Here is a 26,687-nt window from a genome sequence, read left to right on the forward strand (position 1 = left end):
CCGGGCCGCAGTGCCCGCAACCGCCATGGCCGCCGCGGCGCCTGCCGAGCCTCGCGTCACCTCCTGCTCGTCGCCAGGTACGTAATTTCCTCCGGCCGCGGGTGCTGGGCCACCGGGAGCGCGGCGGGGTGGCGGAGCTGCGGGCGGGGGCGGCCCAGGCAGGGCCCGCTGCGTGGCGGCGAGGCATGGGGAGTCGGTGCGCGGTCCCGGCGGGCGGCGGTGCTGGGAAGGGCCCTCGTGGTGGCGGGTGGCCTCGAAGGTAACGGCCAGACGGCGGTGCGGGCGGAAGAGCTCGTGGCAGACAGTGGGGACGGCGGAGGCAGCGGCCCTCAGCAGCACCAGAACCTCCTCCCCCCCCCCCCCCCCCCCCGCAGCCTTTGGGATCACCAGAAACGCGTTTTGCCGAGGCCGCGGATGCGGCGTTGGTGGTGGCAGCTGCGGGTGACTTCTGGGCCGCCCTGTCTCCGCCGTGCTCGGCTGCGCGCTTGCTGGTGGACTGGTGGTTGCTCGGGTTGCCTGGGGAGCCCTGGCTCGCTGCGTAAGAGTGAACGGGGGAGGGGCTCGCGGTTTTATTGCCCCCCACAGTTCCTCGCTCGTTGAAAAATAAATAAAATGTGGCACTGGTCTTCACGCACCAGGACAGGAAACCTGTAACAAGTCTCTGGTCTTCGAGTAACCATTTCTGCAGGAAAGACAGGATAGTTGCAATTTCTGTTCTTTGGCGTTGCGGTGGAATATCCGATGTTAGTCACGAGAGGGCAAAACACAGCAGAAGGGGCAGCAGTGGCGAGAATCGCCGCCTTTTGTCCCGTGTGTGTTCTGGTGGGGTGGGGTGACCCGGGATGGTTCCGATGGCTTTTTCTGTGCTGATAACAGAGCTGCAGCTGTGTTGAGGGAAGCCTTTGCAGGTGTACTGCCTCCTGAACTTCTGTAAAAAGGAGTTTGCACGCTTTAGTGGAGGCTGAAATAAACTTTGAGGCAGGCACGTGTTGCTCCGAGGGGGGCAAGTGCCGCGCAGAGGCAGAATGGTTGGGCAAAGACCCCCCGCAGCTCTAGTTGCTGTCTCGCAGCTGGTGTTTTGGAAGGTGACTGTTCATTTTACCTGCCCTCCGCAGCGAGGGTCACCTAAGCCAGAAGCAGGCAAGCGAATGGCCGCCGGCTCTGTAACGGACTGCGTGCCCGGGGTGAGCATGCCCGTTGCTGCATCGGAAAAGCAGCACGAACTGGAGGGACAGTGTTTTTAGTCAGAGCTGGAGGAACGCTCGGGGAGCGTGTCGCCCGGGCCGTGTCTGCGTTGCTGTTTCAGGCAGCCAGGAGAGGAGGCTCGGGGCGCGTGCGGAGACGAGCAGGCGGCTGGCGGCACGGGGCGCGCCGCACGGAGGGGAAGGCGAGCAGGGCCGCGGGGGTGAGGCGCGGGCCGAGGCCCAGGGCCGCGGGGAGCCGAGCGTCCGGGGGCGCCGTGGCGGCCGCTGCGGTGCCGGGGCCGCGAGGAGGGCGGGCGGCGCGGCGCGGCGGCCTCCGCCCCTCGCGGGGGGCGGGGGCCGGGGGCGGGGGCGGCGGGGCCGGCGCCGGCGCCGGCTCCGGCTCCGCAGCGCTGGGCCCGCGGCGGCCGCCCGCCATGCGAGCCGGGCCGCCGTGAGGCGCGGCGCCATGGGGCCGGACCCGGGCTGGGCCGCGCTGGTGCTGCTCTTCGCCGCCTCGCTGCTCACCGTCGCGGCCTGGCTGCTGCAGCTCTGGCGGGCGGCGGCCCCGCGGGCGGCGGCGGCGGAGGAGGCCGGGGCCCGGGCGCTGCTCGCCGCGCTGCTCGCGCTGCGCTCGCTGCGGGAGCAGTGGCAGCGGGCCTGGGTGCGCGCCCTCAACGGCCAGGCCCGCCGGCACGGGGTAGGCCGGGGCCGCGGGGGGGGGGGGGGGGGGCGGCTCGCCGGGCGCGGCCTTTGTGCGCGGGGGGCCGGGGCCGCGGGCGGGGCGCAGCGGCAGCGGCGGCGCGGGGGGGTGCGCGGTCAGCAGCGCGTGGGCTGGAGGCGGCTCGGGCCCGGCCGGCGGAGCTGCCTCCGGGTTCCCGCAGCAACCTCCTGCGGGTTTTCCGGTGTCCCCTGCCCTCAGTCTCCCGGTGTTACTGTCGCATTGACGCGTTTAGCGTCGGGCTTCGGTGAGACGACTGCACCTTACCGGTTTCGTAAGGACGTGATCGGTGACACAGCAGCGCGCGCGGCCTGCGAGGGTGAGGGCTCTCGCCCGCGAGAACCAGGGTCTGCCGTTTGCGCCAGGCTGCTTCCTTTGGGCGGGCGAATCGAGAGATGGCCCTTTCCTTTCCGATCAGGTACGTGGGAAAACCGAGAGCTCCGGAAGGTCCGGTGAGGCTGCTGTGCTGTAACGGAAAGAGCTTAAACTCGCGAGGAATGTCGTGTTAAATCGTGCTCATGCTGACATGGGATGGAAAATCTCATTTTGCCAAAATGAGTTAAATCCTGAACGACAGGCAGGGAAAAAAGTGCAGCACGAGAACGTGAAAAGTACCGGGGATTGCTGGAAGAGGGGAGGAAGGAGAAGCGTTTGCTCTTCCGCTGTCCCCCTCGTTGTTGTTAATTGTATCGACGCGGTATGTCTCGTAAAGTCTAACCTCATCGGTAATGCCATGAGTTTGTCTCCTTTGTGGATGTTTAAACGCTAGTTTTTCCAGCACACGGCGTGTAGTAGCTCATTCCTCTGCGTTTTCCTTTGCCTGAGCGTGACCCCCCCGTGATAACTCGCTGGGATGAAATGAGGGAGACGGACCGTTGAGGAAGGCGAGTTAGTTGTGACACCGGAGCTGTCGAATCCTGTGCAACACAGGAAGAAACACTTGTCTTGTTATGTCTCGCCTGAGCTGTACTGTTGTCTCTTTCAGAGAAGTCCTTTTTACTTGCACAAAGCAGTGTTCAAAAGGAGAATTAATTTCTTAGGCTGTTCATAAAGCTGAAGAAAGCAAAGTCATTGTCCCAGGATCGTATTTCGGTACAGAGCATGTCTGCATTGTGAAGAAATGGATTTTTTTCCCCTAAGGCAGTACAGTTTAAGTTACATCCGTGCAATACAAGCTGTTGAATAAAGGCTACAAAACTTAAAAGACTTTTCTTTACAGTTTGACTGAAGTAGGGTTTAACCTCACCAGCAAGCGTAGGGTGATTCTGTCTTGGCCTGTTTTTTTCTTGCTTAAAGTAGAGATAGAGCAGAAGTGTTAGTGAGCCTTGCTAACCAGGTGTCTTTTAAAGTAGCTGCACGAGACAGAACAAATCTTAATTGTGTGGCTCCTGGTGTTCGTTAAGTTCTGAAGTCCTTAGTCGTAGCAGAACTCTGCAGCGCAGAGAGTGGACGTTCCCTGCGATTCTTTTCAGTTGATAGTTACCTCCTCGCATTAAGCGGTGAAAAACTAACAGAGTGGGAAATTTGCTAGTAATGAGCCACACTTGAATTCCTTTTCCAGCCTCAGAGAAAAGCAGAAAGAAAACATGGGGTGTGACTTAACTCTTTAATGCTGTCAAGCGTTACAGGGCAAAGGACTTTCAACAATATTGTCTGTTGCTCTTTTTGAAAGGATGTGCAAAGTCACTCAAGAAATGCAAATGTATCTTTAGAGTATAGACTGTTATGTTTTCCTAAAGTAACTCAGACACAGTGCTATCTGGTCCTGGTACCCGGTATGTTGCTGTGTGGAGAGGATGGGTTTTCTGGGAGACTTCGTTGTCCATCATTTCTGCTAGGGGACGTGGTTGAGCGTTACTATTTGGAACAACAGTGTGTTTCAAAGCGCTTTGAAGCAAGTTGCTTCAAAGCAAGTTTTGTTGTCATAAGAAATATGTAGAAACTGCCACTGAAAGTGTTGTGCAGATATGAATTCAGATGGGCTTTCTGTGTAGGATTTTGCCCTCCTATTACCTGTGTGATGTTTTTACCTGCTCAGTTATGTGTTTTGCCTGTTGTGGATGGATCTGGGAAAAGATCTTTTGCAAATGTTAGCTTTCTTAATACTTGTCTCATGTATGTTGTGTCTAACTATTTTGAGGTGTGCCAGTGACCCCACTTATAAAGCTGGGTGTTGCTTATTACTGCTGGTTTTGACAGAGTTGGTTCATTGGACCCACCTCACTGACACTCCCCAGCTAGTTTTTATCTTTCTCTTATGATGAAGAAACCCAAGGTGACTTTTTCTTTGTTCCATTGCATTCAGGCATTCACCTTCCCACCAGAAGTTCTCTCCTCTCCACAGCACGACTTCTCTCTCGTCCCCTCCTTTGCCTTGTTAGTTTGACCGACTGGGCCAAATTTGTGCAAGGTTGAGGAATCGCTTGAAACTTTGTGGAAGTGTTGTAAGTCTTTCCACCTGATAGTTGCTTTAAATAACTTATTGTTTTTCAATTTGTACCTTGCTGGTAGTCATAGTATGTGTTGTGCAGTTACTAGACGATCTGGTATCGATTTAGAGAACAGACTGGTTGAGTAGAAAAGGTTGATGGTGGTGGTAAAAGGGCATTTCTGATGCCCTGCTCTGTTTGGTCCAGAGCTTCTGAATAAAAACGAGGAGCATGGAATGGTTTTACTTGTAAAAACTTTGGGGGGGGGGGCACAGGTGCCTCTGGAGCTGGCATATATTTTACTTGAGTTTATGGAGGGTGTTGCTATGGACACCCATAATCTCAAGGAAGAGGGGAGAGGAGGGTAGCTGCCCTTGCGCCCTGAACGGAGGGCTCAGGAGAGCACAAAGCCGAACTTAGGCAAGAGAAGCGACGGGGACTGTGAGAAAAAATCCTCATCCAGTTACTTAAAAGTGAGAGTTACACTTGCTTTTGGCTGAAAACTGCCGTCTGTTTGATTGCTTTGAAATCTATGAACGTGCGTGAAATTTTATTGGGCCTCTTCTGAGCAAACTCCTGCAGGAATTTCTAGGCTTTCTTTGTTAGAAAAGTGGCTGTAGCAGTTGATGTCATCTTACTGACATTTCTCTTTCTTTCTTTCTTTCTTTCTTTTTTTGATCTCTCCTGTAAATGCTGATGTCCACAAGCTGTAGAAACAAAAGAGTATTAGTTCTTTTTGATATTAAATAATTAGTTTTTTTCCTCTTTATCAACATTCTTTTTTTCCAAACATGCTTGCATGTTGTGCCTGTCTTGGGAAAGGTTGACATAGTTTCTCATTTGTTATTATTTGTGGCAAGTGAAATTGTGCTTTTCAACAGAGGAATGCAGTGGCTTCTGACCTCTCTTCTCTGCCTTAGATCTATTTGGCTAGCATCAGAAAATGGGAATGCCTGTTTATATTCCTGTCCAGTTTTTGGTGGCGTCAAAGGACAGAGTATTCAGAGCTATTCCTTGGTTTCTGGGTAAGTTTCTCCTCTGTCTGGTTTTCAAGAGGTCAAGTGCTTTGCTCCCAAGAAGTTTGTGGGGAAAATGGGGCTTTTCACAAAGATGCATTTAATCTGCTAGACATGGGGTATCAAAGCAAGCGTATACCACCTGTTTTTGTGAATTAGGATGGTCCTTCTCTGGTGATTCTTTCTGTCTCTTAATGTTGTTTATTGGTGTTGATTGCTTGTGTTTGATGGTTGACTACAGAGAAAATGGTAATGTGCCCCTTTAAAAAGAGGGGAAGAAGTTTTAATTAAAAAAAAAAAAAATCTGACGGGCCTTGTTGTTGTGTTCTTGTCCCATTTCATGTACTGATTACTTTGTGCTAGTTCAGTAGCCTTCATCAAACTCTAGGAAAGCTAGAAAATGGTCCTTTAAATATACCAAGCGTGGGAAGAGTCCAGAGTACGGGGTCACCTGCTTGTGAGCAGTAGCCTAGCGAGTACCAACTGGGCAGTGTCCTTGATCTTACAAGGTGAGGTACACGAAGAACGGGGACATGGTGCTATATAATGTCAGTGTAGGACTACCCGTTGCCAGCTGTTGGAATTGAGTCTTTTGGCTGGATCTAAACAAGACTAGATTACATGCTGTAAAATTATGCCCTCGATAATTACGCTGGGTATGGGAAGATATGGGAAGCCTGACCTGGTGTGTAACATGTCAGCTGATAAAGCTCTTGCTTTCGCTTCCTTTCCTCCCTCCCTGCCTCCCTTCAGCCTCCCCCGAGTTGTGCAAATAGCCAGATTCGTTGTTGATGCTGAGATCAACAGCCTGAAAAGAAAAGGGACCCTTTCACTGCGGGAAAACTCTGAATGTCAGGATGTGCTTAGTTGATCTATCGCTCGGAAACTGAGGCATGCAGAGTCTGCTGGTGGTGTATCCACAAAGCCAGCTCTTTCTTTTGTGGCTCAAAGTAATTATCTGTCATTGAAAATATCCTAACCTTGTGGTAAGAAGCTTCCCCTGCCACCCCATCTGTGCCTTTCTGCCCCTGGTAGAGGGAAAGGAGATAGGGCTGGATACTGCTCTTTGCAGTTGACAGCAACTCCTTCCCAGTTCCCAGTCCAGCTTCGTCCGTGCTCTCCTTTCTAGATCCCAAGAGGACTCGGAGATAGATTTACTCTAGAAGCAAGCGATCTCATTTCCCTCCAGGTAGACTTATTTTTAGCTCCTTCTGCTGTCACATTTTTTTTGTCGGCTGAGGAAAAGCCACAAGGAAATGCAGCTCTGCAAGGCTGGATTTAGTAGTGGAATTATTGTGGTGGAGTGGATGGTCATAAGTATTTCAAGGTTTCAGTGTGAAAGAAGAAGAGCAGAGGGTCTTGGCCCTTGGGTTTATAAGTCTGCTTCCACAGGCTTGTTGGTATGGCTGGGGAAGAGCTATAGATTCCTCTCTTCATTTTTCCTGTTCAGTAGCTATCCTTACATGCCGGAGAACTGCCATGCTCTAAGTTGTTTTATGGTTTTGAATTCTTCAGCGTTTTCAGATGTTTTGCATCCTCTGTGCTTGCTGTCTCATTCTCCCTTGCGTGTAGTCCCAGGAAGGGGACAGGAAGAAGCAGAAACTGGGGCAAAAGTCTCATGTTTTGCCAAAAAAGGGTAGTGGAGGGAAGATAATGTTCCTGAATTCTAGTCCTGGATGAATGCTGCTTCCTTCCTTCCATCTTCATAGTCTGTTTTCTTCTGTAGTTTCGCTCTTTCTGCATGGCTTCTTTCAGCTTTGTGAATTAAGAAACCGAAAAGTCCTAGTCTCATTCAGGTCTAGTTTGCCTGTATTTCCTCGTGCTTCCAAATCGCAGTGGATGTGAGAACGTAGCACACGTAGTAACTTTATAAGAGCATGTTTGTAGTCAGAGTGCACCAGCATCTGGACTTGAGTGGATTCTGGAAGAGCAATCCGAGGAAACCGTTGGTGGGCAGATGAAGGGCAGTCTGCTTCACAGCCACGTATCGTTTGTAACCCTGGTACTCAAGAGATCGGCTTTAGCCAAAGAGGTTTTTTTTTTTTTTTCCTTAGGCGTTTAAATGTTAGCAGCCGATCTTTCATATTTCCTTTTTTGGATTTTGAATTACTTGCCTCAAAGTAGGTCAAAGACTTAAATGAATCGAATTACCTCTCAAGCACAAGCTACCCTCCTCTTGTTTTTTTTTTTCCTCCACTTTGTTTTCTCTCTGTCTTGAGGCATGCATAGATTAATACTACTTTGTACCTGTAGTTTATTCTAAGTTGGCTGAGTAATGTGGTCTTTTGAAGTTGGCCAGTCCTTTCCAGTTCAATGAGACTGTGATGTATTAGGAAGAACAGGGCAACTGAGACAACTCGCTGCTTATAATTATATACTTGAGTCATTGGGCTGAGATTTTTCTTTAATATCTCCTCTGGACATAAGAATGATGAATCATCTTGAAAATTGGAGTCTAGATGACAGGAGTGGAGCACCTCCAGTAAGTGACTGTCTCGAAGTATGGTTCTAGGCAAAGATGCTCACCAGTAAGATAGAGATTATTGCGCAAACATAGTTGGTAACTGCAAAGTGTTTGAAAGTTAGTGGTGAAGGTTACAGAATTTTTCCTCTCTGGCTTCTACTTACTATGTGGTTTTGAGACCCTCCATGGAAACAAAATAATGTTTTGCGTTGTGATCTAATCTTCTCAGCCGTTCTTCCTGCGAGTTACTTCACATCCTTCCTGTTGTTTCGTTCTTCTCTTAATCCACTCTAATTCTTCAGTGCTCCTGTTAGGACATGGGATTAGCAGTGTTGTGTGTAGTGTCCAAATAATGGTGAACTGCTGATTCACGCAATGAATCTCTACAATTTTTACTGCTGAAGCACTAGCTGGCCATGGGAGGGTTGATCTGTGGTTTTCAGATGCTCGAAGCAGGACATGAAGTGTGCAGCTTTGCAACTGACTTGGTACGTATTCTGGAGGAAGGAGGGTTTTTTTTTTTAACCTCTGAGTAACGACTGCGTAGTCCACTACACCTATCCTGAGATAAGCATTGGTGGTGTGCTGCAGTGTTTCAATCACTCGTGTACTTTGATGTCAGTTTGTGTCTCCATATAATAATAAGGTAGTTGAAGCTGTAGTGAAAATTCCTGCGGAAAGGGTCCTTGCTCAGAGTTCTGTCACAAGTGGCATTCCTGGTGGATACTCTTTGACGGCAGGGGACTGTCTCAAGCCTTGGTGCCGATGTCTGAATTTCCTCAAGATAGGGACTGGAATCCTTCATTTCAGTTGTCTGGACTGCTGGCTGTAATCACAGCAGTTGTCTGTGATGATGAGTTGTGCACCCTCATTGGTGGCCTTAGCAGAGCACTGGGATCTAGAGAGCCACGGAGACCAGGCTGTCTGCGGTCCTCCCATTTCTGCCAGCACCAGACCTGCTCTGTGTTGAATAAATGGAAGGCACTGTGCTCAAGCTGTCAGACCGACGCTTTTCAGCAGTACTGAATGTTCAGCTTTGAGGTGGGCCTTTTGATACTTTGGACTGATCTAGGTGGGTGAACACGCAGATCGAGTGAAGGAGGTTTGCAAGGAGAAGAAACAGCTAGCATTGCTAGTATGAAATGAGAAGATGCCCAGGCCAGCACAGGTCAGTTCCAGGGGACTTTGGGCGTATGTGAAGGCTGGGGGAGGCAGCTATAGTGAGGGAGTGTAAGTTTCTGCTGTCCTTGCCCTTTCTTCACTGCTGGGCGTAGGGAGGTGATCCAGACTGCGGGCTGAAGAGCTGCGGCCCAGTTGTGTGAAAGGTCTTCGGCTGGCATCGATTCTCCTTGATTCTTTCAGTTTGGAAGCTTGCTCGCTGGAGAGCTGCCTCGTGTCTGTGTTGTGATGAGGGCCTGTGCCTGGGCTTGTTTCTCGGTGGGCGAGTAGCTCTTTTGGTCATAGTACGTATGCCTACCGGATTAGTATCTGAGAACTCCTTCCACTCCCATTCTGCCCGTCATTTGGGTCTGCCTGTTGCACGTAGGTGGTAGCACACAGTTTCGTTCACATGAGAAAAGGGAGTGCAGTTTCCCACGCCTCTCTCCGCCCCTCAGTGACCCTGGCCCTAAAACACAAGCAGCGTGGCAAAACTGTCAGGTCCTTGTGCTCAGATTGCCTGCTGAAGGAAAGAGCGTCTCTACCTCTCTGTGCTCCTTGTGAACAAAGGGAATCTTTGAGGGCTAGGTCTCTTGCAGGGATGCTCTCAGCTCTTTGCCTTGGCCTTGTATTTTATGAGAAGGCTCCTGTGGGGAGAACTGGTCCTGTTACGTTGGGAAATCCACAAACAAAGAAGGGGGACAGTGGAGCTTGTAATCTAATAAATCAGGAGAACATGGGGAAAGGCAACAAGCCAAGCACGTGAGCTGACGTGTCATCTGATAAGGATTTTTTGTTGCTGTTTTTTGGTTTGGGGTGGGGGGGCTGGTTCTTTTTTTTTAGTTGGGGCAGGATTGGTCAAACAGAGCACAGAAGACAGAAAAGAAACGGCAAAGCTTCTATGATGAGGAGTTGAAGCACCTGCCTTAGAGAGTTGACTGCTACCCAGAATCACTTTCCGTTCTAACTTGGGGTCACCTATCTGAAACGAATAACAGCGTTCATGAGTCTAAGCAGACCTTGTTTCCTTTCTCCGCCTGGACAAGCTCAGCTGGGTAGAACTGCGGTGTGGGCAGTTCTGTGTACTAGTGGGATTCATGGAAGTTCACCAGAATGTCTCTGGAGCCCCTTGCTGGAGTCGCTCGTCCTCTTTGAAACTGGCGGGGATACCCTGACCACTGGGGACTAACGGAGTTCTCTTTCCATAGAGCTCGGTGCAGATCACGTTTGAAGAGGGTCCTCAGCTACCACCAGCAGCAAACCTCAGCCACGTGACATGCAAGGGCCAGTCAGACCACAGCATGGTAAGGCTCTGCCATTCTCTTGTGCGGTGTGGGGTTTCTTTGTGGATTCCGCAGAGATTGCCAAGGCCTGTGTGATGGTGATGATGGACCTGGGGGAGGTTTTGGCACAGGCTGTGGTTCAGTTCAGAGGCCTGTCAACAGACCTGTGAGATTAAGGCTCTAGGGTGGTGCTGGGCTGTGAACGGGTGAGCTCTGGGAAAGCACAGCGAGGGGGACGTGCTCATGGAGCTGAGGTGTGTGGTGCTGGGCCTGAATGTCAGGGTCCTTCAGTGGAGAGGAGAAAGGATCTTCCATCACTAGTACATCTTTACTGCCTCACTTACGGGGTTTGGAAATGGCAGATTCTCAGTGCAGAAGGGGCTGGCTGTTAAGCCTGGCATTCCTTTCTTGCCGCAGTGGGTCAACCTATTGCTTTTACAGGCTTTGCCATCACACATCTGCCTCTCACCCAGGGTATAAACCCATCTCTTCTCTTTAGGTGCTACACTGCAATCTGTCAGCTGAAGCTGTGAAATTCCCTGTCTCTGTTACTCAGCAGTCGCCAGCTGCTGTTTCTGTGGATACCTATCATGTCACCTTGGCTCTGCTGCAGGCTCAGGTAACAAACAGTTGTAAAAAGTTTGTCGCTGAACTTGTTCTTTCACCTGGTCCTACGCTGACTGAGGGAGGAAGACTGGACTTAGTGCAAATAAAGGCCCCATTGTGCCAGAATGAGAATCGTTCCATCACTAGTATTCAGCAGTGTGGCAAAATTCCTGATCTGTGTACTGAGTTATGTTTTCTGAGTCTTGTCCTGCAGATTTTGCCTGCATAATGTAGGCATAACAAAATCCAGGACTAGAGAGATTTGAGGCATAGCAATGTTCTATACTGTGTTTTTAAGCAGCCGTTTAAGAAGCAGAGGGTGCGTGCGGTTCAACACCTCTTGCAGTGCAGTGGATAGGGAGAGATTGATCCTGTGTGTATTTACAAATACCATTTTGTATTGTTGTCAAAGTGAAAAAGAAATTCACAGTGAGGAACCGTCTGCTTGTCAGTGTTCTCCTAAGCACTTTCTCAGGAGTGTCATTCCATTTTTTTTTCTTTTCGTTGGATATTGGAAATGCTTTTTCCAGAAAACAAACTTTGTGAAATTGCATTAGGCGGTAACTCCATAGTTGCTGTCCAGCTGGACTTGCTCCTCCAGAGTTTCATTTCCCCCTCAGGGAGAAGGGCTTGATGCTGGAGATGGTATCTTGCTTGGAGACTGCTTGCTCTGTATGCTACGAAGAGGCAGCAGGATTAGAAGTAACCTCTGGAGTAGTTAAGGCCAATCCCATGTTTTTGCAGATATTACAATTGGAAAGTTTTCCTAGGATCTGTCTGCACTCATAGTTAGAAGCTTTATTAAAATTTTCAGCCTACATTTGTCAGCTCATGCTGTTTTGTTCTTGTGCATATGTTCCACATTTATTTAAAAAGCTCCTCTCTCTCCCTGGTGTTTATCTCGTCCGCTGCTGATGTATTTATAGCTCGCAATTGCAGTCCCTGCTCATCTTTGTTTGGTCTGTAGAAGCCAGGTGGTTTTTGAAACATCTTCTAGATTGCTCCTCTATTCACTGGAATCTTCTAGATCTCCTTGTGTGCACCTGCTGAAGTTTTGATTTGATCTTTCTTGTAGAGAATTGCATACGGTATTCTGATTGAGGTCTTTATGCTGCCTTTTAAATGTTGACAATGTTTCTGTATGCCTCTTGGGCTGAATACTTCAAGTATTCCATTCCCAAATGCATCTTGTCTTTTTTCATGCCCCTCCGCTTGGTAACCTATCTGGCTACCATGTCCCAAATCTGTCACTTTAAACTCAGGAGCTTCTATGTTCATGGTAAATGTTCTAGTTGTTAATCTTTTGATTTCTCTGAACGATACTAAATTTCACCCTGTTGTCATTACTACAGATACTGGGGCAGGAGTTCTTTCTGTGTGATTCTATTTCTGGCTGTTGTGTTAATGATACCTTTCAGGTGTATGGATATGGAATTTTTCACTTAAACCGCAGGATGGAATCGAACTTGGTATGTTGTTGCAAGCTACTTGGTGACCTGGATGAGTTTTCAGTGCGAAAATGTTTTCCTAGAGAAGTATGACTAACTTAGAAGTGCGCTCAGATTTGGCAGTGGTTGATGGATCTTGCTCAGCAAATGGTCTACGATAGTACCCAACTTCTTCTTTTTCAGCGTCCTGCAGGCTTTTCCCTCAGCCAAAGAAATAACATTTTCTTTCTTCTCTCTGATGGTCCCTGTGCATCCAATGGCAGTGAAGAGGTCAGGTCTTGCTGTGGAGCTGTGAGGCTTTTGCAGCTGGTTCTTCCCATAGCACCAAGACTACTTGTGTTCTTGCTTTCTGTCTCTTACTGTCACACTTTTGTGGGGCCCTTTTAGTTGTTGAATTTGAAGCAGGGGAGAAAAGGATTTACTGAAAGTAGAGGGTGTTCCTGACAGTGTATATTTGTTCTGGCCCAGGTGGAGATCCACTTGCAGGAGATACAGAATGAGGGTCTCCTGGTGTCGTGGACATTCAAGGACAGACCAGACCTGAATCTCTCTGTTCTTCCGAGACTTCAGCCTCATGAGGTGAGCAAATGATGGGAGGCCAGACTCAAATAGAGGAAGGTCAGGAGGGGCAGAAACAGCACTGAGCCAGGAAGAAGGCCACTGCAGAAGGGAAAGATTGGCAGCTCACTGTTGCAGCCCTTGTGGGCAAGGAAAGGGATTCTTTCACCTTGGAATCGGTGCTAGCTCAGTTGTACCAAAACAGCGCAGCCTCAAGAGAGCCAAGGCAGTACCAGTGCCGGTTGTCTGAGTTTCACGTAACATCTGAATGGGAGTATGCATAGCAAAAAATGCTTTCTGTCTACGTAGGTGCTCCCACTATTGTTGCCAGAGTTGCAAAGACGAGCTGCTTTTTTTTTCATTTTTTTTCCTTTCTTTTTTTTTCTTTTGCAAAATTACTGTGTGCAGAGCCCATGGGTATTAGTGGTTTAACAAACTAAACACAGATGTGCTTGTGCTTCCATAGCATGTTCAGTTCAGGCCCTCTGATCCAAATGGGTGTTTTTATTGGCACCCTTGCTGCCTTATTCAGAGTAGATGTAGGAATCTGGTTGCTATCCTGAAAGTGCAGCAGTGGCATCTCACAAAGTTGTGAGGATGTGACAAACTGTAAAGGCTGTATTGTCAAAACTTGCAGTGGGATAGACTACAGATGTAAAGTTTTAATTTATCTTATTTAGGCAGCTTATGTTTGCTTGAAGCTCTTACACAGAAGCTTTAAGCACTGGGGAGAAAGAATATAGCATGATACAGGAAGAGTGTGACCCTGGGAGAGAGGCCGTGCAGAGCCTTGGTGGCTTAGGCAGCTGGAGAATCCAGCTGTATAAGGAGAAAATGAGTCTGCCTCTTTATCACTTTGCTGCATTTCCTTTTGATTTACGGAGAGAAGAATGAAGGAAGAGTGGATCTGTCCACCATAAAGGATCTGATAGAGGATACCATTGTCAGCACGCAGCCAGCCATGATGGTGAATCTGAAGGCCTGCACTGCAGGGGCCATTGCGGTAAGGCTCTCCTTGTCTTTCTTGTGCCTTTAACGCTGTGCCCTGGCGTGTTTCTGAGGGCTGAGGCTTAGGCAGGAACCCAAGGGTTGAATCTTGCTCCAAGGATGGGCAGCAGCCACATCCTTGCCTGCACTGTCACAGGAATGGAGTATGTGACCCAGGGAGCAGGAAGAATTAGAATTGCTCTGAAGAGCAGTTGTATTTGTATCTTGTTTCTGAGACTTGGGTGCCAGCCACTTTGAGGTGAAGCCAGACTACCTGAGACAAATCTGTGTTTTAGCAGTCTCTCTGTTGCTCTGAACACTGGGGCTCCGGGGCAGTATTTACAATCATGGAACAGTCCAGAAACTGGTTGAAGAGGAGCGATAGGGAGGGAATTTGGACTGAGAGGTCAGGGAGCAAATGCAGGTGAGCACAGGATAGATCCTGAGCAGTACAGTCTTTACTGAACTGAGTGTTTAGTCTTCTTCACCTCCCCTTCTAGCAGCCTGCGAGCTGATTCTTGACTCTCTCTTTCCCTGTCTGCTTTATAATATCTGAAAAAATAGTGGGCCTGCTGCAGGCTACCAGCTCTGGAAACCTGCAGCTTCTCTTGACAGCTCCTCGGGTATTCCTGTACGTTGGTGTGAGGAGCTAGTTAGGCCATGCAGAGACTAATGCTGTGCGTCTTGCTGCTGTCTGCTGGTGAGTGAACGATAAGGCATCGGTCTTGCTCTCGTCATTCCTCAGGTATGCAGCGATAAGGTGACTCGAGAGCCCCCATCCAGTGTGGCAGCCCCTCTGGGGTCTAAGCTGTTGCTCCGGAATCTGCAAGTGCTGAACTTGGGCTGCACAGGGAAGGCAGGTAAGCATGAAGGCATTGCTAGATCTCCAGTGGGAAGTGCATAGATTGTGAGGTTAGAGAAGTGGAAGTTTTAGATGGGTTTGAATGGAAAAGATGTGCATTGTGTTGAGAAGTGCACACGTGCTCTCTCTTCTTCTGTGGCAGGAGTTGGGGAAATACACTGTGTGGTGGAGCTAGACAGCCCTCTGCAGCAGAAATGCACAAAGCCGGTGAAAGCTGGTGCTGCAGCAGAGATGGAATGGAACGAGGAGCTCTTTCTGTAAGTGGCAGCCCTCCTTCTGGCTGGGGCAGCAGAGGCAGGCTGGCACAGCCTCTGCGTGTCATTCCTGCTGTGCAGTAACTGATGCAGACAGTGTAGAGGTGAAGTCTGCACCTCAGGGCAGTGTGCATCTGTGCTGCCCATGTGTTGGGCTGCCAGGCAGTTCTGCTGATCAGCTTCAGCCCGCGTATCTAGTCCCTTGCTCTCCTGAACGCTGTGTTTTGACTGGATGGACAGAAGCACTGATTACGGGAGTGTGGGGGAGTGGCAGGGGGAGAAGGCCTGGCATTCACAGCCTTCCAGACAGCCTTTTCCAGCTTCCCTAGACAGTCTGCACAGTGCTGCATGGGACATGAGCTTGAATTCTCTTCTCTGCAGCATGCCCAAGGCACGTGGGTTTGAGGGAGAGAAAATATGCAATGGGGTTGTTTACTCTGTGGCAGTTCTGCAAGACCAGCCTGTCTGTTTCTGTTTCAACAGGGAGTTGGGGCCTAGAAGTAAAGAGCTGAAGCTACGAGTGCTGGGGAGCGATGGCAGAGGAGAGAGTGAGTATGGGCAGCCATAAAAGGGATTCTATTACTGGAAGACAAAGAGCCTAAGGGACTTTGTGCTTTGAGTCTGTGGGTCTTCTGTCTTGGTGCGATGTGTTGTGAACTCTGGAAAGGATGTTCATACTCCATAATGTCCACTCCATTATATGGACCCTTGTGTGAAATAACTCTTGAGTCTGTTCGTAGTTGCACGCTGTAAGGGTGAGACGGGAGCACCTTCTGGACTCCTGGCAGAGACAGATACGCAAACACAAGGCACACTATGGTTGATACTGAGCATTTATTACCTCTGCCTCTGAGTTGAGCTTCCCCAGCGATTTCCCGATTGAGGCAATAATGAAGCAGGAGAGTCCGTGGCACCACTGAGTGTCGGTCCATGGCGAGGAATGCGAGGGCGGGGCACTAGATGAAGTTTTTATGTACTATGCACATGCGCCGTAAGCATATTGAGCTCATCGTTATTCTTGTTTCAAAGCCCAGGTGCAGCACCACACTGGCACAGGCTCAACCACGTGACTATGGGTCAATGTGCCCTGTTGATGCTCCTTTTCCCACGAAGCAGTCTGGCTGGCTTCTGTCACCTGTCTCCTTGACATTCTTCCGCATTTTCCCATACACATGCTCTTACTGATCTTTCTGGTACCTGGGAGGCTCCCACAGCCTGTAATTCTCCACCCAGAAGTGGAGAGAAGGACACAGGGATTTTTCCCCTTGTTTTGCAGAGGGCTTGTAATTCTGTTCATTTGCACTCAGTTAGGGACTAGCCGTAGCATCTGTTTTTGAAGAAAGCCACAGAACCAAACCTTCTTTAACTCAGTTGATTTGTGAATCAGTAAAGCAGAGGGGCCCCTGCCGAACCTGGGAGCTACTGGAGTCTTGGGGATCTGCTTTATTGGCCCACAGAGCTACTTCCCAAGAGCAGGGGGAGTTTGGAAGAGCTCTAAGTTGCTGAGGTTCTGCAGCGTGTTTTGTTTTCCCTTTTTGTCTCACAGATGTGCTGCTGGCACATGCTACGCTTTTGCTTGACTCTTTGGGCAAACAACCGTCTGGAAGACAGGTCTGCTTGCTGGCTCCGGGAGCTGGGCAGTCATTGGCAGCTGAAGCTACTATTATGTTGGAGGTGAGCTTATGACTTTATAAGCTCTGCAAATGCATGCCCCAGAATCATTTATGGTGCTAGTCCTTCACTGGAGACTAGCGTGCTAAGGCCTGGGCATGCTGTAGGGGACTGGCAGATCCCCAGGCTGAGGAGGGGTGTCACCTTGCACCTTGTTTGCAGTTCCTGAGCATCCCTCCATTCAACTGACACCACAGTGAGGATGGCTTCTTGGTGCCTCACCTCGCTGGTGGGAGGAAGGCTGATATAGTGCGAGGGGTCTAAGTATCTTCCTGGCTAAGCACGCTGCCCGGGTCTGCACCGCTCTGATATAGGTGCTAGTTGGAGTCTTTGCTGCCTACAGGAGACGGACTATCTCAGACATTCAGAAGGGGCAGGCTTACTAGGTGGAGACCAAGGTGCATGATGGCTTGTGGGAGTATCGAAAGTATTGAGCAGTAGCTTTTGTCATCCATATTGCCTACTTTTCCTACTGGGAGGAGGAGAGCCTCATCTGACTTATGGTTTATTCTTTGTAGCTGCTGTACCAGGAGTGTCCTGCATCTCTGAATGCTCAGCATGCCACATCTCTGCGTACAAGCATCACCCCCACCAAGAAGGTTGAAATGGACCGGACCATCATGCCCGATGGCACCATCGTGACTACTGTCACCACAATTCAGTCCCGGCCCAAGGCAGACTGCAAGCTGGGTAAGGCTGCCCTAGAACAGGCATCTTGTACAGGTGGCTGCTATGGGGGCACAAAATTGGCTGTGATATTCCCAAAGCTATTCACTCAGGCGGTAGCCAGACCGCCTAGCCATTGTATGATGTGGTTGCTGCTGACTGGCATCTTGAACAGTGGATGGGTGGGCAGCACTTTTGGCTTCTGGGCTGGCATGTGACCATCATTGCTATTCCTTTCCTTTCTTGTGGCTGGCTGGAGAACTGTATGTGGCTCCAGAGGAGGGAACTGGTGTAGCACGATGTTTAGGGAGAGATGTGAAAGGGATGAGCCTCTGTGACGTGATTTGGTGGCAGGAGGCCCCGACTCTAATTTTGTACCTGCTGCTGCAGAACTTCTGCATGATGTTGTGCCACATGGAGTCAGCCACTCCAGGCTCTCTGCGCGTGCTCGAGGGCGTGTGAATTCCATTTCATAAGTTGGTGAACTTGCCCAAGCTTCGTGTCTACTTACTGCTAATCTTGTATCTCTGTCTCTCCTTCACCACGAAGATTCACCATCAAGGTCACCATCCAAGGTGGAAGTGACTGAGAAGAAGACAACGGTGCTTTTGGAGAGCAGCTGTCCTCGCAGCGCCTTGTCCAGTGGTAGCTGTAAGTGCTTGGAAGCTTGAGAGTCTTACTGGAGCAGTGATGTTCTTTAGCCTTTCTTGGAGACAGGGTTGGTGAGGCACATCACCCATGTCCCTGTATGGGTGACTTAGCTCATCTGCATTTGCTGTGGAAGAGAATGTCCAAGTGCTTGAGTGGAATGGGGAGAGGAGTTAGATTCCACCATGGCTCTCCAGGCCCTGGCTCTGGATGTTCCCTTGCTTGACAAGAACATCCTCAAGCCATCTGGACCTAAAGAGCTCTACTAGCCCTATGCTTGGGTGACTGATTGTCTCCAGGGCACAGTGCTGTGGCTGTTCTGACAGTTTGCAACAGAGGCTGCCTGGCCTCTGGGAAGTCTTTGGAAGTCTATGTTGGGGGTGGGTAGTGGTGATATGCCTGGTGGGAGCTCAAACTTCTCAAGTGCCTGGAAGAGCTGAGAGCTATGTGGAGCTTCCTTCCTTCAGTTTATTCAGACAAGTCTAATAAGTACTGTTCTCTGCTGTCACGCACTTGTAGTTGCCCATTAAAAGCATCGTGGTCAGCAAGTGACCTTTTGCCGCTGCTAAAGAATGCTGTTTGTATTCTCCTTGTGCTCAGGGGACAGCCATATGCCCAATGGCTTGGATCCGGTGGCTGAGACAGCGATCCGGCAGCTAACTGAGACAAACAACAAGCCTGCCAAGAAGACCCCAACAAAACGTAGCACGTTAATCATCTCAGGAGTTTCCAAGGTAACTGGTAGTGTGGGGACTCCATCTCGATTCTGGGAGGTTGTTTCTAAGAGTATGTTTGTGAAAGCAGTCCTTCCCGTAGGGAGCAGTGTGGGAGGGCATGCTCCAGCACAGAAGACTTGCTCAGCAGAATCATCCTGCTGCTTCCTTGCAGCTTGTTGCTGCTTCCCAACAGGTGTCAAAGGTACTTGGCCGGTCTGCAGTGCAGCTGCCAGTGGCAGTTCACAAGGGGCAGCAGCAGAGAGGGAAGCTGCTCTTGTAGCCGGTTGGGAGCCTCGTAGAGAATCTAAGGAGTTATCCTGGGACTTGCCTATGGGAGCGAGGGAGGTGGTGCGGAATACTGATACGTTCCAGGATGTTTCAGCACAAAAAGCAGAGACTGCGTCTCAGTGCTTTCTAGCACTGAGGAGCTGAACGGGACAATCCGTGTGTAGGTATGGATGGAAGAGAAGGGATGAATTTTATCTTCTAGGCCCTGTCTTCCTTTTTGTTTGCCCTTTAACCCCTTCCAGGTACCTATTGCCCAAGATGAAATGGCACTTTCTCTGGGTTATGCTGCATCCATGGAGGCCACCGCATACCGGGATCCTGTAGCGGCAGATGCAGCTGACCAAGTGCATGATTCTACCGAATCATCACAGCTGTTCGAAGCGTCGCTGTCAGGACAAAGAGCCAGTCAGGAGCTGGATGAGACAACGCGATCGGACATCTCTGAGAGACCGTCAGTGGAAGATGTTGAGTCTGAAACTGGCTCCACGGGAGCCCTGGAGACCAGGAGCTTGAAAGATCACAAAGGTGAGGATGTGCTATTGGATGGTAACTAACATCAGTCTGTTGCGCTTGAGGATGAAACGATGGCTGAGTATCCCACCAAAGTGTGGATTTGCTACCAGCTTTTGGCTTAGTGATGGCTGGCCTCCACCAGAGCCCAAGAAGAGCCCATCTCTCTCTTGCTCTCCCCTTTGGAATGGTCCAAACGTCTCTATTTGCGGGTGTCCAATTACTTGAGGGTCTCAAGATTTCTGTGCTCTGTTGGATGGGAACCTTTTACAGCTTGCCGAGAGGCATTTTTGACTCTCTGGCCTCTGGGTGTACAGATCAGGCACGTGTACTCATGTCTGCAAATAACGATTCCTCCCCAGAAGTCTACAGCACGTGGCACAGAATGGGATGCCATACAAAGTAGATTGTGCAGGCCTAGATGCCCTCCCTCTTTCTTCATTATCACCTTTGTTAATATCAAAGTAGCTAGCACCCCTGCCCTGTAATGCCATAGGATGACCCCATTAACTCCCTCCTTTAGCAATAGAGCAGGTCTGCCCTGATTGAGCTATTGTTCTAGACTTTCTGGGGCTGTCAGTTAGGCAGGCCTTATGCCTTGGATTTCTTTGCTTGTGACCATGACATTTGCAGCTAGCTACAAACTTACATAAACAAAAGCAACCTCAAAATCTCAATTTCTCAGAGTACGGGGATGGGAGAGTCTTCAGCATTTTGGAGTCTGTGCCCTGGTACCATTTGAGCTGTGTCGGTCCCTTGTTCGCATATCAGCAGGCAAAAAGATGTGCGGCCCAGACTCCCGAGAGACCTGGTGGGCAGGGGGAAGAAGAAGAAATTAAGCCCCTCTGTAGGACATACTGTTGCAACATTGTTTCACGTGCAGGTTTTGGATATGCCTTTTTGTTCCCTTTTAGAGCTGACAGTGTCTCCATCCCGTCCCACCTCTGTGATTCATCAGGAGCCATCGCTGTTTTTTGTCTCCAGATCTGGGTGGCTTGTGAAACTGCAGCCGTTGTGCTGGAGGCTTGGTGACTAGCTAATCTGGGTGCCATTAACACAAGCCAGTGTGAGAGGCTTTTTCCATGCTGTGTGTTCCGGCTGGTGCCTCCACACCCACACATTCCCACTCATTTTTTTATTCACAGCAATCTTACCTTTCTGTTACAATTCTCTGCAATTCTGCAGAAGTGAGGACCTTGTTGGAAAAGGAGTTTCAGAGTGGCAGGGGACATGTGACAATGTGTTCAGTGAAACAGCTTGCTGGTATTGCGTTCTGTCCTGAATGCACACTTTGCCTTGTGTTTGGGAGCTGGGACTCGCTGACTTGCTGTGTGCTTTCACTGCTCAAGGTGTGTGAGGTCTTTGATTACCACTCATTTGAGAGTGGCCCAAAAACAATGCATATTGACACCGAGACTTGCCAGGGCAGGATACCATTGTGCTTTCCTTCTGCTTCTTCTGTCTCTGCAGTTAGCTTTCTTCGGAGCGGTACCAAGCTCATCTTCCGGAGAAGGAGCAAGCAGAAGGAAGCAGGCCTGAGCCAGTCGCATGATGACCTGTCTAACGTCAGCACCAGCTCTGCCACCAGGAAGAAAGCTGGCAGCTTCTCCCGCCGCCTCATCAAGCGCTTCTCCTTCAAGTCTAAATCCAAATCTAAAGCCAGTGACAGCACAACAACAGGTGAGAACTGAAGGAGGGAGAAGTCAGTCAGAAAGATTGCACAGAAACCCTTTTCTCGTCTCTTGTCTTCCCACTCCACGGTATCTGTGACCTACAGTCCAGTTTCTTCCAGTGTTGGCTGAGGGAAGACACCCCAGTGCTTTACAGTGTTCGGGGAGCAAAGGCGTGGTGAACCCAGGGCTTAGGCTGCTCGCCTGCCTTGGCTTGGCCTTCTCTGACTGTTGTGACCCACTGTGCTCTCCTGAGAAATCCAGCTGGCATGCTAAACCGCACAGGGGTCCCCGGAGCTGCAGAAGTGACTATGCGTAGCCATCCAGCTTCATCTGACCCCTCCTGGAAAGAGAAGGGACCCCTCATGTGACAGCCTCGGAGTTAAAATTTGGGAGACTACCAGAATAGCTGCCTCTCCAAGAGGTGCGGGATGCAGCCCTGTTTGGCTCTTCTGGTGGGAGAGAATGGTGCAGTCACTGGCAGTCTAAATGTTTGCAGTACTTCTGCTGCGTGCAAAGGCCGTAACCTGACTGAGGTGCGATGTGGTGTGGGGCAAGGTGTTCCTGGGCTGTGAGCTATCAGCAGAATGAGCCGTGGTTCTCCACCCAGCTCTGCTGTCGGAATGGTCTCTGGTTCAGAGAGTGCCGAGAGGTGCTTGCTTTCTCTTCTGTTCTGATGAAGAAAGGAGTCTCTGAGGAGAAGGAAGTCTTGACCACTGGGCAAGATTCTAGAGAAGGCCAAGCCCTTGCAAGAACATCTGGTCACTGCTGTCAGTGCTGCCACCCTCTGACGCCAGTCTCCTCTGTACCTGTATTCAGGAATGGGGAAGGGACTGTGCCTCCATGTGTGTCTTCTTGTACGAGTGGACTTTTTTTCCTTAAGAGGTGGTAGGGAGTGTTACTGGTGAGTCACTGGGAAAGTGGATGCTGTCTTTTGGTCTCGTGGAGTGCCTGGCCTTGCATTCCAGCAGTTTTAGCACTGACAACCAGCGTCATGCTGGGAAACTGATAATGAGGGCTGCGGTGATGCTAGCGAAAGGGCAGTTTGCTGTGCAACTTGAAGCCATGTGGTGGAAAGAGTCAAGAGTTTACATGTTTTTGCTGACAGAAATGCTTCCTGTAGTAGAAGGAACCTTTTTTGATTGCATCGGATACTAGTCTGGAGGATCTGATTCACTGTGTTCAAGCAGGGTGTGTGTTTTCTTGAGGGAAAGCTGCACAGAGGAAAATCAACTGCTTGTGTTGGAGGAGGCTTTTCCATTTTAAATGCATGGTTTTCCACCACAACACCCATGTTCCGAATGTCCCCTGAGGCCCTGTTTGGATCAGTGTAACAGCAGTGTTTGGGAAAAATGCTTGCATCTTGTAGGAGCAAATGGTTTGAATGGAAGCTCTCATTCTTCTGCAGGATGTAGACTTAATAGAACAGAGCAGAAGGGAGAAAATCGCAGTGAAGAGCTCACCTAGGCCTCCCTGGATTCTCTAGCTCTGCTGTCTTACGGTAGCTCCCAAGATGGGGAGTGTCGCTAGTCCTCATGCAGGATGTGACCAATTTAAAAATTACAAGTTCTCTCAAATCGTGTGTGAAACAATGCACTGTGTGATTCAGAAAGACAAATCCTGGCTTACTGGTGTCGCCATCACGGGACATATTGAAGGACTGGAATGGGCTTGGTGGCATGCCACCGTGAAAGGATTTACAGGTGGGAATTTCAGGGCCTATGTTGAAGGTGTCTGGAATTAGGGAAGGCCTGAGTCACCTGGGGCTTGGATTGAAAGCACTGATGTGTGCCAAATGAAAGGACTCTCATTCCTGTTTTTCCTTCTGATTTCCCACTGGATTGGGCATGCATGATAAAACAGACTGGTCCAGCTAGCTGACCAGGAATCTCTTCTCCATCTATTTTTTTTGGTCCAGAAGTCTTTCTATCATTCCCAACCTCTTTAATGTTTTTTTTTTATCCCTTGTTTCTTTTTTTGCCAGCAAACTGCTGTGGGTAGGCCTTTGTCGCTTTGCTCACAGCTCTCTTTGCTACAGATGTCAGAGCGCTCACTACTAGTCACTGAAAATCAGTTTTCTTGATGGAGTTGGCCAGTTCCTGCTGCAGCACTGTTGGAAATTGGCAGTCTGCATCTAGGCTGTTAGGAGCTCAGCTGTCGGTCTGGAAGCAGGCTTCCTTCTCTGGATCAGTGTCATGCGTGGCAGTGTCATTCACAGGTGCACCCTTGTTCCCAGAGCTCCAGGGTTTGGTTCCAGTTTGGCATTCCCTTTTGCACTATCCCTGCTATGACTCTGCCTCTGCCACTCACATTACTTGAATTCTCTGTTTCGTTTTGTTAGATTTTGAGGTTGCTTTGAATGAAATGCACTGAACCTAGACAGTGCTGCATCGCTATCGGAATGGCCATGAAACCTTGCCCTAGAAATGCTAGCTTGAATTGACAGGAACTTTAAGAGAAGTCAGCAGCTCTCCAATTATGGGCTTAGCATTTGACCTTTCATGATTCAAATTCAAGATTTGGGTTTTTTTCTTTAAACTGTGAGCAGAGTGAGTTGTCTCAGCGTGTGGAGCAGCTGGTGGTGAATATCCAGAGCTCACACCTGCACATCTGAAACTCAGCTATGGCATTTGAGTACATCACAAGGGCTGCCAGGGATAGTGAGTATTGTCCTCTTTGGTATAAACCTGATGTGGAAAATGTCAGCAAGTTTTGTGTCTGACAAATGCATACTTAGGTTGTAATCAGAACACTTTGGTCTGCCTGAGAGGAAGGAGGCAATAGGAAACCTAGAAGTAAAACCAAAACTAGAGTTCTTCATCAACCTCAGGAGACTGAGGTTCTCTTTGAAGCTGTGTTAGATAGGCAGTTCCTGCAATACATATGTGGGCTTTACAACACATACTGAATTTGTTCCCAGCTTGTTGGCTCTGGGATACTCCTGCAGATGAATTGCGGTGGAATTGCTGTTTTGATTTTGAGCTCTGACCTGGCAGAAGAATCATCTGGAAATATCTTGCACTGTACTCTATGGAATGAATGCAACACGAGATGTGGAGTGGTTGGTGTATATTTCCCCTTGAATTTTGAGCAGTGCTTTTTATCATGGGCAGTAAACTGAACCTGAAAGTTTGCATCTGGTTAGATTGCTTGCAAAGGAAAGCGTTGTCCTCAAGTTCAGACAGAGCACTGCCCCAAACATTAATTCCCACATCTGTCTGTGCGTTCTAGTGGAGATGTGCGTTGTGCTATATGATTGTTTCTCAAATTTCTGCATTATAGAACTGATCTTGCAATCTCTTCTTATCTACTGAATGTTCCCCACGAGTGCAGAATCTTTTTCAGAGTATCTGGGTAAATGGGTGACTGAGGAACCAAGGGGTAGGGGGAACAATGCTCAATTGTGTACACTTGGTGTTTTTTAGTTCTGGTATGTTCCTGCTTCGTGTGCTGTTCCTTTATCTTTGTATCCCTTAAGAGTTTCCTTTCTCTCATGCACGTTTTTTTTTTAATCCTCCAAGTAGTAGGTGGCTGGTTTTGTTTGCCCTAGCCACATGAGCCTGTGTGAATCTCTTGGGAAGCCAAGAATGGTAAGTGTGTGTGTGTGTGTGTGTATGACATTATTGGCATGCCAAATCATTCTTCTAACCTGATCCTTTCAGAAGGAAAGGGAAGGTCATGTAAGTCTTTGCCCTCCAAAAACTGCTGTTTCTCCCCTAAAACTGGTGCATAAAGAAATCTCTTATGTGTTTAATCTCTGTTTGTGCTTCTTGCTTTAGGACAAAAGAAATTCTGTTTCGAAGTTTGAGATCTGCTGTTCCCTATTTAACTTCTGTGTACTCACACCCTCATCTTGGTGCCATTGCAGAGTCTGTGGCATTTCGTAACAACAGGGCTTGAAGCAACTCCGGTGTGCAGAGCAGTCTGCCATCTAACTTTTAGACTGAAATGAACCGTGGGTGCTATGTGGCTGCCTCAGGGTAGGCCCAATACTTGCACGTCGTGAGATTGGTCCTTGATCAAATATGTGGGGGAAGAGGAGTGGCAGGGAGGTGGGCTTGATCACAGAGGGGTTTCTGAAATAGTTCAACCTGCTTATGAGGGCCTGTGTTCCAAATGCTGCATTTCACTGCTGGCTACACAAGTTGAAAGGGTGACTGTTCAATGAAGCCAAAGTAAACTTTTTATTTTCTGTCTTGGCTGAACAGAGTTACTAGAATTTACCCGTACTGTGTATTTTTACTTCCCTGAAGAAAATAGATTTCTCTAGCTGTATGCTTGTAAGTATATTTCTGTCTGGATGTACCCTCTTCTCATGTTTTGGTAAGGCTTTTAAGAATCTCTCTGGCGAAAAAGCCCTTGGCATCTGTCTGCAAGGGATATCCTCCCGAGGCAAGAGAAACCATGTGCATGAATGAAGGGAACTGCAAAGAGCTCAGTGTTTTAGGGGAACTATAGGCTTTAGTGTGATGGATGTGTGACTGAGGCCTGATATTTGGAGGGGAAGGTCAAAGGCTACTTATTTGCGGGGGGGAGGGAGAGGGAGGCACAGTGCGCACATGCATTTGTGTTTGCATGCACTTGTAAATAGAGCCTGCTCTGTGAAGACCTGTCCTGGTCACAGTGGGAAGTGACTGAAAATGAGAGTGGCCTTAATAGCTTCTGTGGTGTCCACGAAATAAATTCAAATAGACCTTACTAGAGGTGGGCTTGTAAAAGGAAATCCGACTTTTGCATCTGCTAGACCCCTCACACTGCTTATGTAGTTGAGGCTGGGTTTTTAAACAGGTTAGCTGAAGTGCAGGAGAGGGAGGGGAGACTAGTTAGGGAGAGAGCGGGTCAGAAAACCTAGTGCCGCAGGGAGGAGCATAATGAAAACTTCAGATTGATGTAAAGGAGCAGTGGGCATGCTCTGCTTCTAGACTAGAAATGTGTCCGTATGGCAATGTGTACGCTTAAAACGTTTTTGTTCTGCTTTCTATCTTTAGTGACATTGCTTCCTATGACAACTACTCTCAGTTCATTGTTTGCTGATCCTACAGAGAGATCATTTCTGGGCAGCTCTCAAAATACTTGAATGTTGGGTGGGTGGCGTTTGTGTGTTTTGGAGTCTTTTGTCCTGTTCTCCCCTTCCTCCCCCTAGTTCACAATGAGTATAATGATCTCAGTGGTGGTCCAACTTCTGGAAAAGGTCTTTGTGTATTTGTGATATCACAGCTCCTTTTACAGGCATGACTGCTCTACAACACCTTTCCTCGTTTGTACAGGTACTGGACCGAATATCCATGCTGAATCTGAGTTAGTGCCCCACATGTGCGTGCTCTTTTGTACTTGGATGCCTTCTCTCTGGGGGGATTATTTTAATCCCAGATGGTTTAGAGGAAAAAATAGGAACTGTTTAGCTATTTAAGAGATGACAACTAAAAAAAAAATTAATTACAGACTAAATGAATGAAATTCAGCACCTTTGTAAATGTTTAAGAAGAATTCCATTGCTGTGTAATGGCCGAACCTGTTAACTTATTAAACTACATGGAAGTTGCAAACCTGA

At 49.0% G+C, this 26,687-nt stretch overlaps 1 protein-coding gene across 6 annotated transcripts; it reads left to right on the top strand.

The window, feature by feature from the left end:
* Positions 1 to 41: 41 nt before the first annotated feature.
* Positions 42 to 26,687, top strand: LOC135323531 (phospholipid transfer protein C2CD2L-like). Of its 6 annotated transcripts, none has more exons than XM_064504149.1 (14): positions 42 to 77; positions 10,178 to 10,273; positions 10,752 to 10,871; positions 12,775 to 12,885; positions 13,754 to 13,867; positions 14,597 to 14,711; positions 14,856 to 14,970; positions 15,451 to 15,515; positions 16,514 to 16,641; positions 17,157 to 17,328; positions 17,854 to 17,955; positions 18,553 to 18,686; positions 19,199 to 19,481; positions 20,937 to 26,687. In XM_064504149.1, exons 2-14 carry the CDS (start codon positions 10,271 to 10,273, stop codon positions 21,155 to 21,157), a joined length of 1,683 nt encoding a protein of 560 aa, XP_064360219.1. In that variant the 5' UTR covers positions 42 to 77; positions 10,178 to 10,270; the 3' UTR covers positions 21,158 to 26,687. The 6 variants fall into 6 exon arrangements, with proteins under 6 accessions (XP_064360219.1, XP_064360217.1, XP_064360220.1 ...); XM_064504147.1 differs by lacking the exon at positions 42 to 77 and adding an exon at positions 229 to 259; XM_064504150.1 differs by lacking the exon at positions 42 to 77 and adding an exon at positions 1,384 to 1,405.

Source organism: Dromaius novaehollandiae, unplaced genomic scaffold (genome assembly GCF_036370855.1).
Source record: "Dromaius novaehollandiae isolate bDroNov1 unplaced genomic scaffold, bDroNov1.hap1 HAP1_SCAFFOLD_84, whole genome shotgun sequence".
NCBI classification, from domain to species: Eukaryota; Metazoa; Chordata; class Aves; order Casuariiformes; family Dromaiidae; genus Dromaius; species Dromaius novaehollandiae.